This window comes from Hirundo rustica, chromosome Z (genome assembly GCF_015227805.2).
Source record: "Hirundo rustica isolate bHirRus1 chromosome Z, bHirRus1.pri.v3, whole genome shotgun sequence".
Lineage (NCBI taxonomy): Eukaryota > Metazoa > Chordata > Aves > Passeriformes > Hirundinidae > Hirundo > Hirundo rustica.
Window position 1 is genome coordinate 22,813,067 of NC_053488.1, and position 23,207 is coordinate 22,836,273.

General features: G+C 37.7%; 1 protein-coding gene across 13 annotated transcripts in view; it reads left to right on the top strand.

Annotated features, from left to right (window-relative positions):
* The window catches only part of KIAA1328 (KIAA1328 ortholog), a 179,554-nt gene that overhangs the window by 2,138 nt on the left and 154,209 nt on the right, over positions 1–23,207 (top strand). For 5 of the 13 annotated variants that reach the window (XM_040090200.1, XM_040090191.2, XM_040090201.2 and 2 more), the window contains 3 exons: positions 4,668–4,795; positions 8,508–8,602; positions 16,813–16,928. In XM_040090200.1, coding sequence (XP_039946134.1) covers positions 4,757–4,795; positions 8,508–8,602; positions 16,813–16,928 — 250 coding nt within the window. In that variant the 5' untranslated portion in view covers positions 4,668–4,756. Of the gene's footprint in view, positions 1–686; positions 824–2,938; positions 3,056–4,667; positions 4,796–8,507; positions 8,603–16,812; positions 16,929–23,207 lie in introns of those variants that run through there. The other 8 variants (XM_040090188.1, XM_040090192.2, XM_040090195.1 and 5 more) reach the window with 6 other exon arrangements.

Here is a 23,207-nt window from a genome sequence, read left to right on the forward strand (position 1 = left end):
CTAACTTTGAGTTCTAATAAGCTGGGCCGCAAAGCTTCACCAGAAGAGTCATCCTGGTAACTGGGGGGAGTAGTAGAGACAACTTTGACTAGTTGTTGCATCCTGCTTCTAGGAATTTATCCACAACAGCTGGCAATACCAGAGGCACACTCCAAAAGCAGGATGTTTTTTAGGCAGATCATTTTGTTTCCTATAGTCGTGTATTGACAAGCAGATTAACTGTATGTCAGTTGAGTAAGAACTCCCTGTGTTAAAGTTTGTTGTTTCCTGAAGTAGCGTGAGCTGAACGCACACTTCTCAGTACCCTGCAGCTTGCTGTTGTGGTTGTGCTGACACAGCTGTTTGGGCTGGGCTGTGATCCAGACTCGGACTTTTGATCCACCTTGGTGCTTTTTGAAAAGAGGGTACACACAGTGCCTTCCTCGTGAAGTTTATTCAGCTTCCTTGCCCTGTTCGTGCTATGCCCTCACAGTGTGTTCTGGCAGCTGGAGATAGCAAGCTGCAGCTCACAAGTGAGAACAGAAATGCTCTCAGTGTTTGTAGAGAGAGCAGGCTTTGACAGCAGTACTCACTGAATGTGTTTTTAGACTGATGAATGATAATTGTTAACAGGTGATAAAGTGCATCAACAAGATGATAAGTGAGCCTGTGATCAGGCTCTTCCAGTTTGACAAGTACCAGATGTGTCAGGGACAGTGGGTGTTGATTGAAGTTGCTATCCATGGGGGGAAACTCCTAGACTTTTCCTAATTTTCTCCATTGTGTGGTAATTTACTAAATTAAGTTTTTGAGATGTTGCTGTCAGAATCAAATTTTAGTTAAGGTAAAAATTTGTATAGGGTCATTGGAATACTTTCACAGTTTTATTTTATTGTATGAATGCAGCTGCAAAACCTTAAATGCATTTATCTGTTAACAGTACAGAAATTAGATAATTGAGTTAATTGTCCAACCACAGAAGGTTGAGGAAAGTAAAGGGCTATAAACAAAAGATAGTCGAGCTTTTGTTCACCACTTTAGTGTTGCACTGGTTTCAGCTCAAAAAGAATTAATTTTTTTCCTTCTACTTGGTATGCCGTATTTTGTATTTAGCATAATGCTGATAGCATGCTGATGTTTTGGACGTTGCTCAGCAGTGCTTAATCAAAAATGTGGACTTAAGTGACTCATGCTGTGCCAGCGAGCAGATGCAGAAGAAGCTGGGCGGGATCATGTCCAGAAGAGCTGGCCCAAACTGGCCAAAGGGAGATTCCATAACAGAACATCATGTCCAGTATGTAAACTGGGGAGTGTTGGCTGGAAGCTGCCAGTTCCTGCTGGGGAAAGGGTTGGGCATTGCTCAGTGAGCAGCCATACTATTTCTTCTGGGTTTTAATTCTCTCTCCCTCTTCCCTTTATATTGAAATTAGTATTATTATCCTATTTTATTTTGTTTCAGGTGTTAAGCTTTTCTTATCTCTGCCCATGAGGTTTACTGTTTTTCTCTGGTTTTCCTCTCCACTTGGGGCAGGGAGGTAGACAGGGAGTGGCTGTGTGGTACTGAATTGCTGGCTGGGATCAAGCCACAAGTATATTAGTTATTTATGTGGGAATAACAATCTTCATGTTCAGCTAAATGAAATTGCTCCTTTAAGGAAGACAGTATTGTTACAAATGGGCCAGGAGACCAGCTCCTTTTTAAAGGCCTTTATTAAGGACAGCTCTAGGTGGGGAACTCGAGGGGCTGTGCACACTGCTGCTGCTCCTGCTGGACAACACAGAGGAGGAGGTGGTTCAGTTTTGCCACCCGGTAGAACTGGGGCTTCTGTCCTCACGGGAGTCTCTGGGAAGACAATGAAGGCTCGAAGGCTTGGGGATGTGGGCTGGCTCCAACTGATGATCCGAGGTTCCGTACCATTTTGCTGGGCTAGAGTTGTTATTTCCAGTCCTCAGTTATCTGGTGGCTTGTTGTCTCTGGGGGTCTTTTGTGCCAAGTGTATCTTAATTTGCATATGGATATGTCTTTGGCGCAGAGTCTCCTGGGAGCAGAGGTGGTGACGCTCACTCGACAGAAAGGGAGTACAGGCATAGAGTAGGGAGTAGGGAATAGGGGTACAAACAAACAAGTTTTTGCTTATGAACGATTAAACTTAGAGCAGTAACTTTTAACAGTAACTAAGAGCTCATATCTTAGGAATTTATTTCTTACAATATGATTTACACCCTTCCCTGAGTTATATTGAGTCCTATTTTTGTGGCTTTTAGAAGGCAGCGATTCAAGTGCAGTGACTAACAGTTACAGTGACTGCTAACAGCACAAATAATATGAGGCCCTGTTATTTTGGATTTTAAAGTGTGTTCTGTGGCCAAGTAATTCAGTAGTTAAACGTCTGGGATATTTGAAAGGTCTTGAAACTTCTTAAAGAAAATTAGTCCTCAGGCTTTTATGTATTACCTATCATGTGATGATCAGATGAGAATGACCAGTTTGAACCTTTGCATTTATTGTCATTTATGTTTCTTATATTGTATTGCCCAAAATGGATTTCATTGCAGTATCAATAAACAGTGTTTCAGAATTTGCTTTCCCTACACATCAAGATGTTCCCTATATAACAGTAAACTATTTAAATTTAAAATTAAATAAATATTATTAGTTCATTATCTTAGTAATTGCTCTTGTAACTAGGACTGGTCCCTGGGATCTTCTGCAAAGGTGACCTCTAAGATAATCTTTACAGGTTGAAAGTTAATGCACAGTGAATAAGAAGAAATACCTTTTGTTTTAGCAATCTCTGTGGTGATTTTTTTTCCAACCAGATTTTCCGTGCTTTTCTTTCTCCCAAAATGTTGACTGTTTTCTTATCAACAGACGTGTAAAATTAAGAGATGAAATACTTCTTTTTACAGCCCTGTTTAAAGAGCTAAGCTTGCACTCTTTTTATTTCCTTTAACAAAGCCACGTGCAGCCTCTGATGAAGATGATCCACTAGTATCTGTTTCAGGTATGACCTTCTAATAGACATAAACAAAGGGTTTTTTCCAGTGGATGATAGAATTTGCAATGTCTTTTCAGGTATGTGGTTTGTGTACATAAGTGTGTGTAAGGTAGAGAGTCATCATAAGTTGTAATGGGAAATATATGATTATCGCAGAGGGTTTATGCTCTTCTGGTTAGATAAGCACACTGTCTAAAGTGAATAGTTCCAGGGGAATTGTTTCTGTTTCAGGTATAGCATGGCTTTATCCAATTTATAAGGCAAACTGAACTTTTAATGTGGTCTCCAAGGAATGTTGAAGCATTAGTGGTGTTAGGTCTTTTGTAAATTTTGAAAATACCAATTGAAATGAAGATTCATTGTGTGCAGATAAAGCAATTTTTTTTTTTTTTTTTATTAGTTCTTTTGACCTTGATTTACTGAGTGGATACTCATGTACAGCTCTGGGGAAAAGATGAATGTTCTTGGTTCCCGTTCAGAATTCTCTTAATTGTTTTCAAACACAGCTCTTAAAGTGACACAAGGTCCTGGAAACATATCTGGGTATGGCTCACTCTGGACTGAAATTGTGTGTGTGTCATCCAGCAGTTAGAAGTTTTGAGGAATTGTACTGTTTAGCTTTGGGGTAGCACAGTTTACCCTTCAAAAGTACTGGCCAACCATCTCTGTTGAACTACAAAACACATGCAGAGATTTTTAAGCCAGGTGATGTTGGATTGTTTTTCTCTGTGCCCTGGAAAGAAAGCAGTGATCCTAAATGATGGAAATTGATTAACTTTGGGAAGTTTTCTACCACTTCTGTGGAAGATGATTTTAGGACTATTGTTTTCCCTTGTGTACGAGCATGGAATATTAGAATTTATTATTTAGCTCTTGAATAGCTGGTACACGTCTGAAATTAATTACCCAAATAAATAAATGTAATCAATCTCCTAGTATAAAGTTAATATTTGTGCAAAAATTTTTGCACTTCTGACCCATCAAAAATCAAACCTTGAGGCAGCACCAAGTAGCTATGGGCTTTAATCTGGCCCTAGGAGGTTTTAGTGTCACTGTTGGCACTTTGTAATTGCAGCATCAGGATTTTCAGTGCTTTTGTGTTCTTACCATTTGTAGTGGTGATCTAATTCTAATTATGGCAGGAAGTATTTGATAAATGGTCTGTGGAGTGTGCACTGCAGTGTTGCCTTACTCATACGCCTGGTCCTAAAAGGAAGAAATAGCCTGAGGATCAGTAGGTTGGCTGTGTAACAGAAAAAGTGGTATTTTATTATATGAGTGGTACTTTTAATGTCTTCACTGCTGCTTGGTTCCTTACTGTCTTTGGGTATCAAAGCAGAAGCTCATTTTTATGCTTCTGCATCTTAATCAAATGCTGTTTATTTGTGCTGAGCTTTAGTCTGAAGACATAATGTACATTTCAGAATTTACAAAACATTCATTGTGACTGGGTGTGCTTCGGTGCCATGCACCTCTTTTTCGGCTGATGCATTCATCTTAATGAAATTTTGTATGGAGGGAGAAGCTGTGGTGGGGTGGAACTACAGACATATTCCTGAAGTGCTCATTCTTTTCAAAAAAAGAGCTGCTAAGGCAAGGTTGCCTTGGTGGAACTCTGGTTATACAAGACAAGAATACGGCCCCTTTTCACTTTGTAATCTGCATGTTCTACTTGTCTTTCATTTACAGGAGTGTCTACAAAAGGAAATTTAAGGACGAGGTGTTTGCCAAAATGTCAAACTGAACTGAAGGTGCCTGTAGCTGTTGCTTCTGTTTGCATGGATCCTGTTAGAGGTACAGGTCTGACAGGGCAGCAGGTCAGTAAAGGCAAATGTTTCTTGCTCTTGAGAGTGCACACAGTAGAAAAAATGGCTGAAAATTGTTAGATTGAAAACATTTAAACACTTTTAGAGTAGTTATTTTTAGAGTCTCACATTTTTTGCTCACTTTACATGGTGGCTTTCTAGCAGAAGGTATTAGCTAAAAGAGAACAAAGGCTGAATGTGCTAATTTATGTAAGGTGTGTAAGTGGGGCCATATAAAACAGATTATTTATATTTCTATGTGTGTATTTGTACAGAGACAGTGAGTGTAGCCCTGGATAGTGCCTAACCTAGACTTTATTAGCAAAACATGCAAGAAGTTTTGTTCAGATTATTCATTTTCACTGCTCTAGTCATCAAATTTAGAAATAACATGAGTAAAAACTCATTTTAGGGACCTTTTTGCTGTGTCTGCTCATGTTAGAAGAATAAAATCACTTTTTGATAGTAAAAGTTCAAAATACATTTAAGCAGTAGAAGTAGCTTTGTCAGTTGATGTCAGCTGCTTTGAATTTTTTTGTCTCCTTCTGTGAGACTAGGCGATGTTTTTCCTACAGTTCCTTGCATTAGAAACTTCAAAGCAGTGAGGTTTTGTTTGGAAGGTTATTCTGTATTGTGATAGATGCTGTGAAGTTTAGAAATCTGTTGAGAGATGCCATTTTTGTAATGTTGTGTGTGTAGTACAATGACTGTGTAAGTTGTTTGAGTGCTGTTGAGCCTCTTGCCTAGCAGTCATCTTGGGCCAGCTTGTAAGTCACTGGGGACTGGCATCCTCCCACTTACAGGCAGGGTCTAAAACCTGTGACTGCTTCTGCATCGCTGTTTTATTATCATGCAGTTAAATCTTGTTCTTCATCTAAGATGTCTTTCTCTGCCATCTGTGTGCTGAGTAACTGCTGTGTGCCACACATATAGGTTTAAGACTCTGATGTGAAGACACGTTACTCAATTCTTGTTGCTCTGACAGTATCATTGCCCTTTGAATCCTTCAGCACAACACATGACTAGTTATTAAACTAGTATTAATGTTTAGGGATTTTCCTGGAGTTGTATATTTCCCTTTCTTTGTTTATCAGTACTCGCTTTTAGAGGCTGGTATGTACCCCTACTTTGCAAATGATGCTGTTAAGTGGCATGCAGATAAATTCCGCAAAAAGGTCCTATTATGCAGAGTCTTTATGTAGAAGCATCTCTTCAAAATTGCATAGAAGCCTGCTGCCTCACAGATGCCTTCATATGTCACATTAAAATCTGTTTTGTTGAATGGTGCATTGATTGCGTTACTTGTTGTCTAGAGAGTTTTTACTCCTTTTTTGTAAAAGCCTTTGTATAAATGAGTTTTTGTCTACTCTTTTTTAAATGTAATCTCTGATAAGTGAAATCTTAATTTGTGACTTGTGCTTTTGTATTATTGACAAGATGTGTTCAAAGCTATGATTGGTTTTTGTCTTTTTAAACCTTCTGTTTTTCACTTACGTTGCCAAATTCTCATGGAAAGTTTGTACTCTGAAGATAAGCTCTGAATACCTGAAACAAATAGAACAAATGTTTTTAGTTGTTCTTGAAGAAGAACTTCTTTTGCATGGAATTTTCATCAACAACACAACTACTTTCTTCAAAGTGTTGTGTGCATGTCTAGAGAGAGCTGATGGCTTTACTATGGCATTGAGTCATTGAATGGGACCCTAAAGATAATAAAGTCCAATTCCCCTGCCATAGGCAGGGACACTTTCTGCTAGTGCAAGTTGCTCAGAGTCTCATCCATCCTGGCCTGAACATAATTCTGAGTAAAATGCTCTAGGATGGAGTATGTGAGCGGCCGTGGTCCCTTCTGCGATTCTATATGATTTTGCCATGCAGTTGTCACCTTCCAGAGTGTGGAGAATATCTTCCCAGTGCTAGTTCCAAAACTGTCTTCTATCCTGAACTGTGTAGAAAGAACAGAAATCTGGGAGAAGGAGACAAAACAGTCTTGGCCTCTACCTCCTTTGTGGTCTTCTTATGATGGTCAAGCTGTTGCTGTGCATTTTTCCACAGCTTCATTTTGGTGTGTGTTATGGTACAAGTCTGCCTCTGAGAATTTCTTGTGTGCCATCTATGCATACCTGTGGGTGATGGAGGAAATGGGTTTTCCTCTTCAAGCCCCAAAGGTTTGTCTTACAGTATGTACATCAGTTGGGGTAGTAGTTGGAGAGACCTTCTGTTAAAATCTCCTTCACTAACGTGATCAAGCTTCATTCTCTTTTGAGAACTGTAACTTTTATTTTTTTCTCAAAGAAGTTCCATCATCCCTCTGCTAAAAAAAAAAAAAAAAAGTCACAATTTTAGCATGGGAAGTGAAATTCCTTCAACCATATGTTTAGTTGAATTCAGTCAGGTTATATATTCTCTCTTCATTTGTTAGTGATGTATGTTTGGGAAGAAACCTGTGAAATTAAATACCAAAATTCCTTTTCCCCTCACCCCTGAGAAGGATACACTGAAGTTAAAACAAAGGGTCAGGCAGGTATGAGTCGGTATGAAAACATCACCTCTCTTTGTAGTGGTCATTATTCTTTAATTGTTCTAATGATGCTGTTTAAGAGATAATTAGCTAAGAAGGAAAGGGGTCTCTTCCTCCCCAGTGTGTGTAGATCAGCTGCTGTTATTGATAATGAGAGAAGCCCAGTGTTGGTTTTGTATTCTTTTGTGCACTGTTGTGTTGACTTGGCCAAACTGCAGGGCATCTGTTGGCATTCTTTTATCTGATGTAAAGCACTGCATGCACTTGGTGGGGTTTGTAAAAGTATAAATCGAAATTCTTTCAGTTTAAGTGGACATTGCCAAAATGAAATGTGAAACTTGCTAAAATCATGGACAGAACGGCGTGGTTCTTATTGCTGCATTTATCTTCGGGTTCGTATTTCATGCTTAGCTCTAGCACTACAGAACTGAATACCCGATTACAGGATTTTTTTTTTTTGTGAATAAAACCATTTTGGTAGCTTTTCCGGCCTGGAAACCGCCGATGTCGGGAGTGCCGGGCAGCAGGCTGCCCTCTGGTGGGCACACGTGGCAAGTACAGCGGGTCTCTGTGTTCCCGGGAATGCTTTAAAGATCTGAAGTACCCAGCCCTGCTACTGCCTTCTTTTGAAAAGTACTATTTCTTTGTTAAATAAGCCATTAAAACCAAACAGTAACCACATGTGAAGGTGTGTGTCCTTTGTATTAGAAAAATGAAATAAGGGACCCACTCTCTGGTAACAATTTTGCTGTTTTGTATACTTTGGTCATAAATGCTAAGGCAGCTTTTTTTTTTTTTTTTTTTTTTTTTTTTTTTTCCTGACTCCCTATATTATGATCCTAATATGATAAAGTTCGAAGTTGGATTTGGGTATTTCTGCACTAGATTTCCAAGTCATGGGAACCTCCTCCTCTTTATCTAGTATGAATCAAGGAATAGTGCAAGTCTTAAAACTTTACCCAGCATGTTTTAGTACTGAAGCTAGCAGCTAGCATTTGAATTGCACATCTCTTAAATCTTCACAGTTTGATAATTTATTTCATTGAATTGTACTTATGTTTTAAAAAATACAAATTTTATTTCTAGTTGGAATTGATCTACTTTCAGCTTCTAATTATTAGGTCTTGAGATGCTTTTAGTAGCTTATGACATACTTGCTTTCTTTTAAACAGTACATTCTAAAATGTAACTTTAAATTTTCAGGGCACTAATGAAGAAGGAATGAAGACTGCTTCTTTAAAGGATTTGTGTCCTGAGGACAAGAGACGCATTGCGAACTTAATTAAAGAACTTGCCAGGTAAGAAGAAGCATCACCTGAAAATGCATTAAGTTTAAAGATAGTAGTTTCTCTAATTAACATCAAGCAATGTAGAGCTTCAGTTAAAAACCTGAATATTTGCACAAGGAAATTTTTTTTTTTTTTCTGGAAAAGGTGTGAAGCAGCCTGGTTGGTTTTTCCTTGCTTCCTGAGCCCCTAAATATGTATTTAAAACAGAAGCCAAAATTTCTTGACCAGCAGTACTTCATCTGCAGTAACCTAATGACAGGGCTAGGATTTTTTTTTTTTTTTGTTGTGTGTAACAAGTGCTATAGATAAACACATTCTGCTTTTGGAAATGACAGACTTTTTTGCTATGAAACTTTGTAGTGCTTATTTTTTGGCGGAGGTAAGCTTTTATATGGAAGGACACGTTAAAGATGCTTTGCTGATCTTGTGGCTGAAACATGTTGATAATGATTTGCCTGTGTCATTTTTACTTACGTAACCAAACTTCTTGCTTCCATTAATTTCTTCAGATTCTACCTATTTCTTGAGAGGAGAGGTAGAAATAGTGCAAGTTTCTCAGTTTTAGCGAAAGTCTTTTTCTAAGTTTCATTCCAGTGCTAGTTACATTCTCAAAGGTAAAGGAGGTAAAAAAAAGGTTGAATTAAAGTTAAGAGATTTTTGTCCTACTCTTTGTGCTTAACACCTCAGAATCTCTGGAAATGTGTTTCTTACAGAGTGGCTGTAAAAATGAGAAGGAGCACAGGCTTTGGCAGGCTTTGCCATATTAGTGGGGAAGCACTTGTGAGATGACCCCAGGCTAAAAGTTATTGTACCTACTTAGAACTTTTAAAGGCAGAGTTTTTCTAGAACTGTAGGTTCTCTGGTAATAATGAAATGCTTTTTGACATAGATCTTTTTTGTCTGTGCAATAATTGGCAAACGTTACTGTCCTTTTCCATTTTATATAGGAAAATTCGGAAAATTAGAGAAATTAAGTGACTTGCTCAAGGTCAGGCAATAACTCTCTGGTGCAGCTAGGAATATTTTCTCTCTGATTACCCTTATCCAGTGGACCATTTTACCTGCTAATAATTTGTACTAATACAGGATTTCTTGCCATACAATATTTTAGTAATTTCAGAAGTTCTTCATGCTTGCAACTCTATTTTATCATGCCTTGTATTAGAAAAAGACTGTCATAAAGAATAGATTGGTGGGAATCCTGGTTACAAATTGTCAGATGTTAGAGCTTTTCGGACACTGTTGCCACTGTTGATATATAGAGGTATATTCTAGTATTAAAAAAAGCCTTTTATTACATTGTTCCTCATAATACACTGCTCCCTAGAGAATAGTAGTACAGTAATTCATTGGAGCATGGGATTCTTCTTAAATCTCAGACACTGTGATTTTTCCCTGAGGACAGTTTGATATTTCTGCCTGACATTTCTTTGAAGAAAAATAGAAGGTGCAGCAACATTAATTTTGAAAAGTAAAATTAGTGGAACACTATTATTTTATACTTAGTTCTCTTTTATTTTTAAACCTAATCATATTTTTATTGGATGTAATTAAAAGTCCTTTGCAGAGTAATAGGGAAGTTGAACTTCAATTCCGCTCACCTAGTCACTTTTTTAAAACCCTCCATAATTTTCATCCTTAGTTGTCCAATGATAGAGAGTTTTTACAAGGAGTAGAACATTCTTTGCTACTTTGGAGAAGGAAAAGGAGCAGCAGAATGTTGAAAGTTTTGCAGGAATGCTGTCCGGTAGTAATCACTTGAAATAATAAAGGCACTTGGGCTGTGCCTCATTGTTCCTTTTTTTGCTACAATTTATGAATGGTAGTTGAGGCTAATTCATGCACATTTGTTGCAGGATAGTGAACAGAAATAGACTGGTCAGTAGGAAGCTGCATGAAGGCTCTTTTGAAGTGGTAAAATTATGTTTCTGTGGAAGCTAGCGGTAAGATATGATTGACTCCTGGGGGTTGAATTTCAGCCAGGTCTTACATGAGAAGTTCAGGGTAGTCAGGGTAGTGGTCTTTCCCCAACTTCTGTGATTGCTGAAGGAGAGAGCTCTCCTGTACTTTTCTTGCTCTTCCTATTTTTTACTTCTCTTCCTCCCAGCTCTCACTCTCACTGCCCTTTTGAACATTGAGGGAGTGTGTGCCAGTGCATTTTTTAATTTGCTGAAGTGTCTGACTTTGTCTTGGTATGAGTAAATTATGATGCTGGCTACATTAATATAATTTTCTCTGGAGGAAAAAAAAAAGAAAAAAAAAAAGGGAAAAAAAAAAAAAAAAAGAGGAATTTCTAGGCTGTAAAGAACTGCTGCTGAGGATTCCAGTTGGCTGACATCACCTTAGCTCGGAATTTTGTGGAATTGGATTTTGAGACAGGGTCTAAAGAAAGGACTCAGTTGTATCCTTTCTAATCCTCCCTTCTAGACTAAATAATCATAGTTTTTGATCTGTGCTGCCTCCTGCAAATCTAACCATTGTCGTGCCCTTCTTTGAATGTATCCTTTTGAGGTGAAATGAGAGTAGCAGACTGGAGCCAAAGTTTAAAATACTCAAATGTTGCAAATTTGAGCTTTTTAATTTATTGTGTCAACAAATTCTTTTAAAGTTGCTTTTGTAGAGGAATTTCTGAGAAGAATGAGTCATGCCCATGAATGCCAAAGTGCTTCGTGAGTAATTGGGGTATTCTTGAGTGTGATCAGTCATTATTTTCTAAGACAACCAGCATGGCACCTTCATGTTTTCAGTAAGGTCCTCCTGGTATGGTGGTGAAAGTGGCACAGTAAGAGCAAACTTTCTCTCTTCCTATAGGCAAAGTCCTTTCAGAGAAGGCAAAGAAGACTCTCTCTGAGCTTTTATTTTTGCAGGCTGCTCCTGAAGCAGTCATCAGCTTATGTAATGAAATGAGCTGTGACGTGGTGAAGAGACAGAAAGATTCTTATGCTCATACTCGCTGCCAGTGTCAGGACACGTTGGCCTCATCAGAGCAGGAGCAGCGCAGGGCCCGCTGGGATGTAGCCAGTTGACTGTTGAACATTGAGGACTTGCTAGACACCACACTGAGAATGATTATGAAGTATTCTAGAGTGAAATTCTTTGAGTGATCTGCAGATTTTGAGAGTTCTCGCTGTCTTGGCATTTGACTGAATAGAGAGGATCATAACTCCTTAGTAGAGAGAGTGAATGTGTGTGTGCTTCCAAGTATTCACTTCACTCCTAACTGATATATAGCCAGTTTGTGGCTTTGGGGCTCCTAGTATGGCAGGTACGTCATAAATAGTTCTCTCCTGATCACATATGCCTGTACAACTCACATATGAAGTTTGCATTTTGAGTGAGCAGAGGCATTGACTAAGTAATGTAGAATGGCTCATGAAAGTTTAATTTTTGATTTTAGTGGTGAAAATTGGTATCTAACTATTTTGCATTCTATTCTTTCTTTCCTCGAATAAGATAAACTTCGAGAAAGCTGTTGTCTTTCGAGACTTCCTGTTGTCTTTTCAAACAAATCTTCAAAAGCAGTTAAGGTACAAAAGTATCATAATGCCCTTACGCACCCATTTCCAAATGAGATACAAGATGATTTTTGCTATTATATTAGTGTTGTTCTGGCTAAGATTGCTGGCATGCCCAGAATGTCTTGTAACTGGCAGCTAGTAAAACAGCCTTCAGACAGTCCTTTATCCCATATTGAGAAAATGCTTCCCTCTTCCCAAGACCCTGGATTCCTAAACCTTTTGTAGGGTGATAGCAGTTTGGTATACTATGTGTTTGATATGAAGCTGAAATTGACCAACTAAGATTGAAATTTTCTAGCAAAAGGTGAAAATGGGCTTCAAACCAGGAGATTAATTTGGTTACAGAACTGGAAACGATTGCACAGGTTTCAGTAAAGTTATGATAGGGTATATCTGCTGTTTTTCCTTCTGGTCCTTAAGATCTTTGAAGGAAAACTTGCCTGTGGTTTGTATTACAAATCTTGTGTGTTTGGCCTCCTGTGTTGCCTTCTTGTCTGGTTTACACTACTTCATATTTTACCAAATTGTTACCTGGCTTTAACATCAAAATCTTTTCTCTTTTTTTATGTGTTACTTTGGGAGCAATTTTGTGCTGCAGTTTTCTTAATTGGTCAGGCAGCGAGACTGCAAATGAGATATCCCTAAGCTTGTCTGCAAATTACTTTGTGTTGATAGGTAAAGCATGCCCAGGATTATTGTATCACCAATCACACTTACTTTCTGTGCTTAAAAAGTCATTTGTAGCTATAAATTCATGCTGTGAAGTCTAGTTTTGTATTTTGGAGGTTGCATGTCATAAAATTTATCCATTGTGTAGCAATTTCAATTAGGTTTTGCACCCATAGCGTTATTTTATTATTTTTTTCTAATGTGTACAAACTGTATATGATGCTTGAGTAAAATGTATTAGGTTTGTGAACCCTGATCCTTGGACAAAAATTTTGCTTCTTTCTTTCCTCCCCCTCTCCCCCTCCTCCTCTATGGTGCTCTTCCCTCTTTCAGATGCCATTCTTTGCCTGGAATTTAAAACTTGTAGTTTTCAAGAATGGTCACCAAACTATTTTCATCTTTGCTAGCCAGTTGGCAGACTAATATCAGACTGGTGTTTACTAAAAGATAAATGTTCCCATGGAGTGTAGGACTGTTTAGTGAAGTTCCCAGTGTCTATATCTCTGTTTTTTGTTTAGTTTGTCTTCTGTCTTAGCTGGCTGAGCTGCAGTGTTCTTACTGCATTTCAGAGTTCTCTTGGTAAAAGCTAATTTTTTTAAATTTTAAGAAATAGAAAACACTGTTTTTAATTTGTGTTTTCAACTCTGCCTTTAGTCAGAAAGAGCTGAGTTCTGTCCCTAGTGTAGTGTTGATGTGAGTATTACCATGGCTCTTTCTTGTGCATGGCAGTTTTTCATTAAACAAATAAAACTTGAAGTGCTGTTGACTTGTGCAGTGCTTCAAAAATTCCACCTGGAGAGCATCGGTCCTGCTTACTCAGTGGAATGAGATCAGTGTCATCAGCAAACTCCTTGATTAATTCCTTCTTTAGATAGACAGAAATACTAGTATCAGTGGTGGACCTGGGAGCACACAATAATAATTGGAACTGGTGAACTAGGAATTAATTTGAACCCTAAGGTGGATGTCCTAGGAGGGCCTTCTGTCAATATATTTGCGTTAAGAATTTTTCTAAAGAGGCTTCTGTGAAATAAAATTATTTATTTAAATCCATCTAGAATTAAATTGGCTTTGAACTGTTGAATTTAAAACAAATCTTGAGCAAAGATGGTGCATGTTCAATGGCACAAGGTAGATGAATGTGAATTGCATGCAAGAAAATGTTGCAGACACCAAATAGAATGAATGGTTCTACTGATTCATCATCTTTGCTCTCAGCTGTCAGTTGTCTGTTTGATCCTGGAAGCAAGAACAATGGATCTGGATACCAGCATGTTGCTCAGTGGAGCAGCTGAGGCCTTTGTAGCTGTGTCTTCATTTTTTCACTGCTCTTTTCTGACCCAAGTGGGTGAGCAGAGGGTGAAAATACTTTAGAGGAGTATTATATGAGCCCTGTAATGTTTTTGTACAGCATCAGTGAAGTCCTCCATAGTTCTGCTAAAAATCGTCTGTTCTTTACTGCTAGAAGGCAAAGAAATAAGTTTATTAAAAAAACCCCAACCAAACAGCTCACTGAGATATTTATATAAAGTGGCAGAAATCCAGCATAATCTGATGACATTCTTGTATTCCTTTTCTTTAACTTCCTTTTGCCACCTCCTGTGAGTAACTGTCTTTTGTATCTCGCCTGCCCTTTATGGGCTGTCTCCTGCTTTGTGATACATAAACCCATACTGCCACATTTCTTCTGAGATCACTTGCTGTTCTCAGTCATTTACTGCGTAAGATATGTGGCACAATATATTCATGTGTCTGGGAGTGTGACAGCTTGCTGTGATACATGTTAAATACAAACACAGCCCATGACTGTGATGCACACTGATATAAGCAACAAATCACAGAATCTAGAGATGAGTAAAGCCGGCTAGGTTTTGTCTGGTTTTTCTAGTACTCTGTTCTTTCATACCTTTTTTCCTTATATTGTTGTTCAATTTTAATGTTATTGGGTGCCCACATAGCCCAGCATTTGTTGCCCCAAACCCTTTTGTCATGCAGTATCACTCCTGCAGGTTACTGAGCAAGCTTCCTTCCTTTCATAGAAACCTGTAGATGGTACTTGTTTTCTCTTTCCAGTTCCCTGCCCTGCTCTTGTTTCATTCCTATCTTTCATCCTTGTGGTCATTGCATTCTTCATGGTGGTTTTCTAATTAATTTTTTTTGGTTTTGCATCTTTCACTGATTATGTGAAGGAAGGTCATATGTGCTGTAGTCATTTAGATGGTTGCACTGGACTCAGAGGAAACAAATGGGCCATGGTTAGATGTGAAAGCCTCTATTTGCAGCCTGTGGCAGATGTGCTGTGTCTGTTATTGCAAGGATGTGTGGTGAATATTCCTCAAAAGTTTGTTGCCTGCTTAGCTAAGGAGTGCAGAGGTGTTGGTGTGGGTCCAGAGTTTATACAGGTGGTTCCCTTTACCATGTTTCCTTGATCGTATGTGGACAGCCCTTTTGACAGCCTGTGAGTGGAGGGGAAGGGGCCTAGGAGCAGGTTGAACTCATCACACCTTCCCAGGCTGGGCCCAAGGTTGTGAAACCTTGTGCATTTGACTAATGGAATGCTTTTACACTAAATCCATGTCTTTTTATTTCCTGTACTTTAGAAACTTTACAATTAAATAGTTTGAGCCAAGCTTTCAAACTGCCCTAATTTAAGGAATTCGATTATATGGATTGTTTGTCTCCCTCTAGGTTTGTAGAGAAAAGGTGTGAGTTGTCAGTATTATTATTTCCAACTTCATACAGCCCTCTTGAGCTGATATGGTGCGGGTTATGGGTTGATCTTGGAGTTGGGGAATACTGCTTATCTATAATTCACTCCAGGGGAGGGACCCGGTTGTAGCATTTTTGACTTTTCCACTGGAAGACTGAAACAAATCTGTGCCCTCTTAAGGGAAACAATGATATGAAATGTATGGCTTAGTCCTTGAATGAAATATTCTGTTAAGAATATTAGTGTAATGGGACAAGTGGAAGGCTTAGTTTAATGCATATACAAATATATATATATAATTTCTTTTCCTCCTCTTTTCTCTTCCTATAAGATTGTTCCACTTTAAGAAAGTTAAAATTGGAGTTTTCTAAGAGTTATATTGCTTTGGTCTTCTGTCACCTGTGTTGTGGCAGCTGTTTCATCATCATAAAAGACTGAACTTTAAGAGCCTTCAGTAACAGAAATTGCCTAAGTGCAGAGCAATAATATTTATTAGTCTAAGCTCATTACTTAATATTTTTGTGGAGCTTTTATAGAACCATGATTTCCGAAGAACGTTTTTTAGCATAGTTATAGATTCATCTGTGCATAATGATCCTCTTGCCTATGTGATACCAGAATAATTGTTTTAACAGCCTGCTCTTGAGGTGCAGAATAAATGACCATTGTAAGCCTTTCTCTCCTGCTGTTGTCTTTTAATCTTGATCCAATTATTTACACTGATCAGCAAGATACAGCGTGCCATGCCCCAGACAGAAAGGAAAATTTACTCCTGCAGCTTGATATTTGAAAATCCTCAGAAAAGAACAAACTGTTTTGTTTGCACAAAGTTAACAAGAAAAATTATTCTTTCCTGGACTTGTATTTGACCAGTAAAGGTGAAAGAAGGATTAGTTTATAGACTAAAAACCAGAAAAGTTTCCCGGAATTTTCTTCCTGTCATGTCAGCTAAGCTCTCCCATCTGACTTTTCTGTCTTCATGTTCTAGGTAAGTATCCCAGAGGATCTTTGTTGTGGCTGCAGGGAATCAGATTGGACAAATGTGATTTTGGGTTCAGGTCCTAACTTTGTTCTTCCATGCTGCTCAGTAATGTGCATGTACTCTACTGAGATCAGTGCTTTTGGAAAAAAAAAAAAAAAGGATGTATTGTTTGAAGTCATATGCATCTTTCTATGTAATATATTAAAATAAACATTGTGAGCAACTAACCTGCTTAAGGGTGGAGAGGATGTTATCTATTTACCAGCAGAGTGGTGGAGGAGTCAGAAGTCAAGCACTGTGGTTATGGACATGTATTTTATTTTTCTCAAATTCTTTTCAGGGTAAGTGAAGAAAAAGAGGTGACAGAAGAACGGCTGAAAGCTGAACAGGAGTCATTTGAGAAGAAGATCAGACAGCTAGAGAAGCAGAATGAACTTATCATCAAGGAAAGGGAAGATATCCTTTAAAAATATGTGCAATGGCTCACTGAAGTAAAAAGTGAAGCTCATAGAAATAATTGTTCTAATTTATGGCATAGAATAAATCTGCATGTGCTGCCTTTCAAAAGCAATCAGAGAGATGACTTGTCAGCATGTGACACTGGTTCATTTGAGCTTAAACTGCCATCCAGCTGTTCCTATGATGTTGTTTTGTTATGAAATAGATATTTGTCAACTAAAAAATGACAATAAGGAATTTACACATTAAAATATGATTATAGATTTATTTTTTTTAACATTTGGTTAGGTGGTAGTAATTTAGGTCTAAAACTTATATGGTATTCCATTTCTCTCCATGTCCAGAGAAAGGGAATCTACACTAAATGGATATAAACTAAATATATGTACTAGGAGATTTAGCTAGCTTTGACTTTTTGTTTGGGGTAGGGTTTGTTTGTTTGTTTGTATATAAAAACAGTTAGCAGATTCTCTTTTCTTGCTGACTGTGACTTGCATTTCTTTAATCGGTGTATGGTTAGTACCAATCCTGGAATATCACATACAAAGTCACTATTGCTGGAATTGCAGTTTTCCTTTCTGGGGTGTGACAGACCTTTACAAAATTCTCTTGTTCATTTCTCTTCCAAATCTCTGATATTGATGCTTTGTTTTTAAATTTCTCAGAGGGCTAAGGATTGGCTGCAGTGGGATAGGGAAGAGAGAGGTCTGCAACTGTAGGAAAAGCAAATAGTGTTTGATTCATTGGAAGCTGCATTGCCAATAGGGAGGGTAGTAATGCTGTTTTTAAAAGCATGATGGAGCTCAGTGTCCTGAGCTATCCCCTGTTCAAGTTAAAAACAAAGTTAGTGAGTAAAAGAGGCTGTTCAAGCTATGGGCCAGCATTGAAACAGAATAGAGATAATTCAGAAACTTAAACATGAATTTAGAGGAGGGCTCTTGAAAATTCCGGCAACCCTGTTTAACAGTTTAGCACTGGGAGGCTTAACAAAAACAGTGCTTTCTTTATGATGGAATTTGCTTGGCTTAGGAAGGGCATTCTGTAATGTGTGGTCTCTGTCAGGAGAGCATTGCCCCTGATGACCTAGCACAGATCCCTTGTAGCACAGTGGCACTTAGATTTCTGGAAAAAAATTTGTCAGTTTGTCCTAAATAATAGACACATCAACAAACTTAGCTGGCTGTGAACTGTTACTGGAAAATATTAGATCTGAGTTTTTTCAAGAACCATTAGATGTGACAACAACTCTTTGACATTGATTTCACTAAAGCCAGTATTTTGTTGTATATTACATCTTGTGTACTTAGCTCATGAGTGTGGGTGGGATGTATATTCCTGATTTTTTGTTATTTATCTGAACAAAACTTTCATTAATTCATATGAAGTTTATTTGGCTAGTGGAAAGTAGATATGCTTGCCTTTTTTTTTTTTTTGTTTTGTTTTGCTGTTTGGGGTTTTCTCCCTTTCTTTTTTTTCTTTACCAGAAATGATTGCACGAGCATGAATACTTTTCCAGAAGTCTGGTAGACATGGCAGAAGGTTAATGCATGCAATTTTACACTTCATAAAACCCTGTAAAACCTAGATATATAAAACAAAGTTATAATTTAAAACAATGTAATTTTAACTGCTGCAATACTTGCCTATCATACATGAATGATTCAAGATTTTCAGTGTAACTCTGATCACTTAATTTTTTAAACCTTGTTGCAGAGACAAGTAGTAGAAATGACTTGCTGAGGCTGAATACAGATTATTGCTGTTTCAAGTACAGCAACTTGAAATACTTTAAGTTCTTCTGGATTCTATGGTCCACTTGCAAAGAAGATATCATGGATATAATACCATAAGAAAAAAAAAATTGAGTTTGTTAAAATCAATTTTAACGTTTTTTTCCCACATGGCTTATTTGTTCTCTAGAAGACAACCTTCTTTACTGCAGTATTTAAAAGTACCCAGCAGTAATAAATGGGTGCTTCTGATACAACTGCAGCTATGTGGCAAAGTGCATTTTTCAGCTTGGTAAGGATTTAGTTCACTTAGCATGGGGACTGTGGGGTGTTGTGTGGGTTTGTTTGTTTTTTTTTTCCTTCTTTTTTTTTTCGCCTTTTTTTTTTTTTTTTCCTTTTTTTTCCTTCTTTTTTTTTTTTTTTTCTTCTTTTTTCCTTTTTTTTTCTTTTTTTTTTTCCCCCTTGAGATTCTTGCTGGACAAGTATTGTTTAGTGCTTAAAATCCCAGCTTTGTGGAAAATCCATCCTTATTTTGTTGTACTTGATTTTTTTACCCCTGAGAAGCTGAGAAGACCCCTCTGTTCAAATTTGCTGCTGATGAAGTATGAAAGAAGCTTTGAGGGAAAGGAAATGGGTGGTATGCAATGATTTCACTACAAAACTTCAAGTAACTTATCAGCATTTACAGACAGCATCTGTCTGCAGCCCATGCTCCCATTTACTTTGGATCTGCTGAGTGCTGTCTGTATAGGAAACAACAACCAAAATTTCATGCAGATTCATAAGTCAATTCTACTCTTCCTTAGCTGGTGAAACTTTGAAAAATGAGCACTTAGTACTAGGGCATGCTGTTAATGGAGAACAACAGTGATAAGCATGCTGTGAACCATAAATAGTCCAGCCTATTGTCAGGGTTGCCAAACACTTAGTATCACAGAATTAAGGAAAATTAGGGATTTCAAGTAGTCAGTTGGTCTACATCTTCCTAAAGCTGTATTTAGGCCTATCATATCATCTTATAATTTGGTGAAAAGTAGTTGTTTTCGCTTGTTTTCTCATGACTTTACACCTCAGACTGACTTCTTTCAAAAGAAACTTTATCCAAAGTGTTTCAAACAAAGTGTTCCAAAACCAAAAGAGAATCAAATCTTTGTTTTGTTTATAATAAACTCTTTTGCTTATAATAAACTGGAAAGTTCTGGTGCTGCTGTTCTTCAAAGATGTGGCACTTGGTGGTGTTCAGGTATGTGTGCTGAGATGACATCTCTTTGCTGTTCTTACTAACATTTGCCCAGTTGATCTGAGCTGGATAATCCAGTAGGAGTTGCTCATGCTCTTTTGATGCCCTCCCCAATGAAAACATCTTACAACTATGAAGATGATAAAGTGATGGGGAAAAATCTCTCTCTCTGAAAGTGAAGTTTATATAAAAGATAAAGAGGAAAAATGTAGATGGTGTGTGTATTGGGAAAGTGAGATCTAGAACGTGCCTGGAAAGAAAGACTTAGAAAAGGAGGTTGGGCTGGACATGACTGATGTGAAAGCAAAAGTCTCTGACTGATGGGTTGAGAAATGTTTGAGATAAGCAGTCAGGGTTAATAAGAACCAAGAGGGTGACCTAGGATCAGTCAAACAATTTTAAGACAGCTGATGCAAGCAGGGACATGTCTGTCTAAATTCACGTGAGAAGAATTGCAATGGATAACCTTCTGTGGTGGCTTCTCCAGCATCTGCTTTTGATATTTGTGTTCTCTTTGCTGCTGTATGGTGACTAAACTGCTTCTAGTGGCAGTCTAGATTCTGGCATTGGCTTTGGAGTGTGTGACTTGCAACTTCCTTGTACTTATTTGTGCTATTTCATTTGCATTTTCACAGTAAGGGATGGACAGTATGTACCATGTTATGCACTTAAACTACTTGTGCTGCATCTTTTTCCACTTTTGCTAGGAGCTACTAATAGAAAAGCTTTTGGCTTTCCTTTTTGTTCCCCCCTGATGTATTTTCAGGCACTTGTTATTAATTTAGGTCCCAAATATAATTTAATTTAACTATCAGGAAAATATCCTTTGTAAGATGTCCCAATACTGTCATGATATATGTCTTAGGAAAAAAAAATTGTAATGAGATTATTAAGAAACAAATACTACTGATACTTCATAGCTCAAAGAAATTATGTGTGGTCTTTAGCTTTTATTGTTATCACCGTGAGGGATTTTTTTCATGTAAATTTGATGCTGTTGCATAAATGAAGAAGAAAAAGCAGCTGTAACATTTCTGTATAGGCTTATTAGTAAGCGAAGGGGAAAGTTCTTTACAAAGTTTTTTAAAAATTGGTTATTGAATTCTAAGCTCTACTTAATTATTATATAGACAAAGAACAGGCAAAGGAAAGAAGAGATTCTGTTTATTACAAACTTTTTTCTCTTTTTTGTACATTTAAACTACTCAGCTATACTATGCTGCTGTTTTAGTTTATATTTCGAATGTATCTGCGTTACTTAAGCATTTTGTTGGAATTATTTTCTGACTGAGTATAGACTTACAAAATGGTTTGACCCTGAAATATCATCTAGGTCCAACCCCAGGCCAGGGACACCTCCCAGTTGACCACGTTGCTGAAGACCCAGCCATATTCACACAATAAATCCTGCATAATTTACTCGATTAGTCTTAAAATTGATCACAGACTCTGTTTACATACGTCCTTAATATTATAGAACTACCTAATTAGTTGGTTTTACATGCAGTTAGCATTAATATTAATTGAACTAAAACAGTTCATTTGCTTATACTGTTAGTGAGACATAGAATATTAATTTGCTGGAAGAATAATGAGCTTTATAAGCATTATCTAGAGACTCTAATAAAATGCTTTTAGTTTTGCCATAGTACTGTTCATTACATAAGTCTTACATACATAAATTAGAGCTGCATACATATTTTGTCCTTTTCCTATCTTACTGTGTTAATGTAAAATTAGTAGTATTTTTCAGGAGAAAAAGAGTTACTGGCTTGCTTAATGCAAAGAACAAAATGGTAGAAAAAGGAAATAACAGAATACAGAATTTACTTGGTGGTTCTGCCTTATTTTCCCTATAATGTTAAATCTGATCTTCTGAAAATGCACCACTTCTGCTTCCTTTCCTTTTTTAATCAGACCCACCAAGTTGTCATCACAAGTGAGGGAACAGAGGTGGTCTTGCACAGAAGGTCTTTGGCCATGTGTTTTGTTGTATGTGTGGTCCCAGTATCCTGCCTGGCAGATTCATGTGTGTGTACCTCCCTGGGGCTGCTATTGGCAAGGGGACAGTTTGCACACAAAATGGCAGCATGGTCTCAGGGGGAGGTGTGGCACAGATATTAACACTGGTGTTAAACATCTGTGTAAGAAAATGGGGCCCTGCTTTGCTGTGCCTCCACCCCTTCCGCCTGGGAAAAAAAAAAAAAAAAAAAAAAAGCCAGAAGAAAATTTCTATGTAAAGGCGAATTTGCCACTTGCAGGAAGCTCGTGCTTTTGAAAGTCAGGCTATTTATTTAAAACACAGTAACAATTTTAGAGATTAACTTTGGCTTAGTTTGTTCCTGATTTCTGACAAGTTATGAACTGAGGTTTTGAAATGACTGTCATTATTTTCCTTTTATTTCTTGGCTTGGCTCCCTCAGCTTATCATTTGAAGTTTTTTCCTTTTTTATTTTTCATATGTGAATGCATATTATATGTCTTCTTGTGCATCAAAATTTATTTGAAGGTGTGTGAGGAGAATGGAAAATAAGTATTTTGCTCCTTTCTTCCATTTTATCCAACTACTTTACTCTTTGAAGGTGTTTCTCTTACTGTTATTTCAGGTATCCTACTAGTAAGTGTTTCTAAGCAACCATTGTGGTCTGTTGAAAAAAAGCTGCACTTATTAAAAAGTCCCTGAATATTTATATACTATTCTGTAACTGCAGTATTGGCTAAATAATGTATGTATTTACAAAGTTAAGTGTAGAATAATCAGTCAAGGACTATTTGGTAAATAAGATATTTTGAATTTTTCATGAACTTTTAAACTAAAACAAGGTGAAACATCTTGTAATGTTGAGTGTTCAAATGGATCAATGGCTGGAGATTAATTTGAAGCTTTCTGTGCTTAATCCTAGTTGCTGCATTTTAGCACAATCTAGCGACACTGCCCACGTTATGAAAATGCCCCAAATCAGCAGGCAGCGTCTAATCAGTCAACAACAGCCTCTGTAGAATACGAGCTGGACAGGCTTTTTGCCCTGAAACTCTGCACTCAGTGGTGCAGGATTGTCTGTGAGATGGTTACTGTCAGCATAGAAATACAGCTGGGGAATGGGAGAAATGTATTTGCTCTGTGTTTTATACCATGGGTATGGTATAAAACCATGGGTATGTTTTATACCATGGGTGGAATGGTGTTCTGTGTATCTGACTGAAGTGGTGGTGTTCCTGCCCAACAGCTCTTATATAGAATTTTGGTGTTCCCCTGAGATGAGTGTTGAGAGTTAGTAGCATCCTCTCGTCTCCTGTGTTTCATGA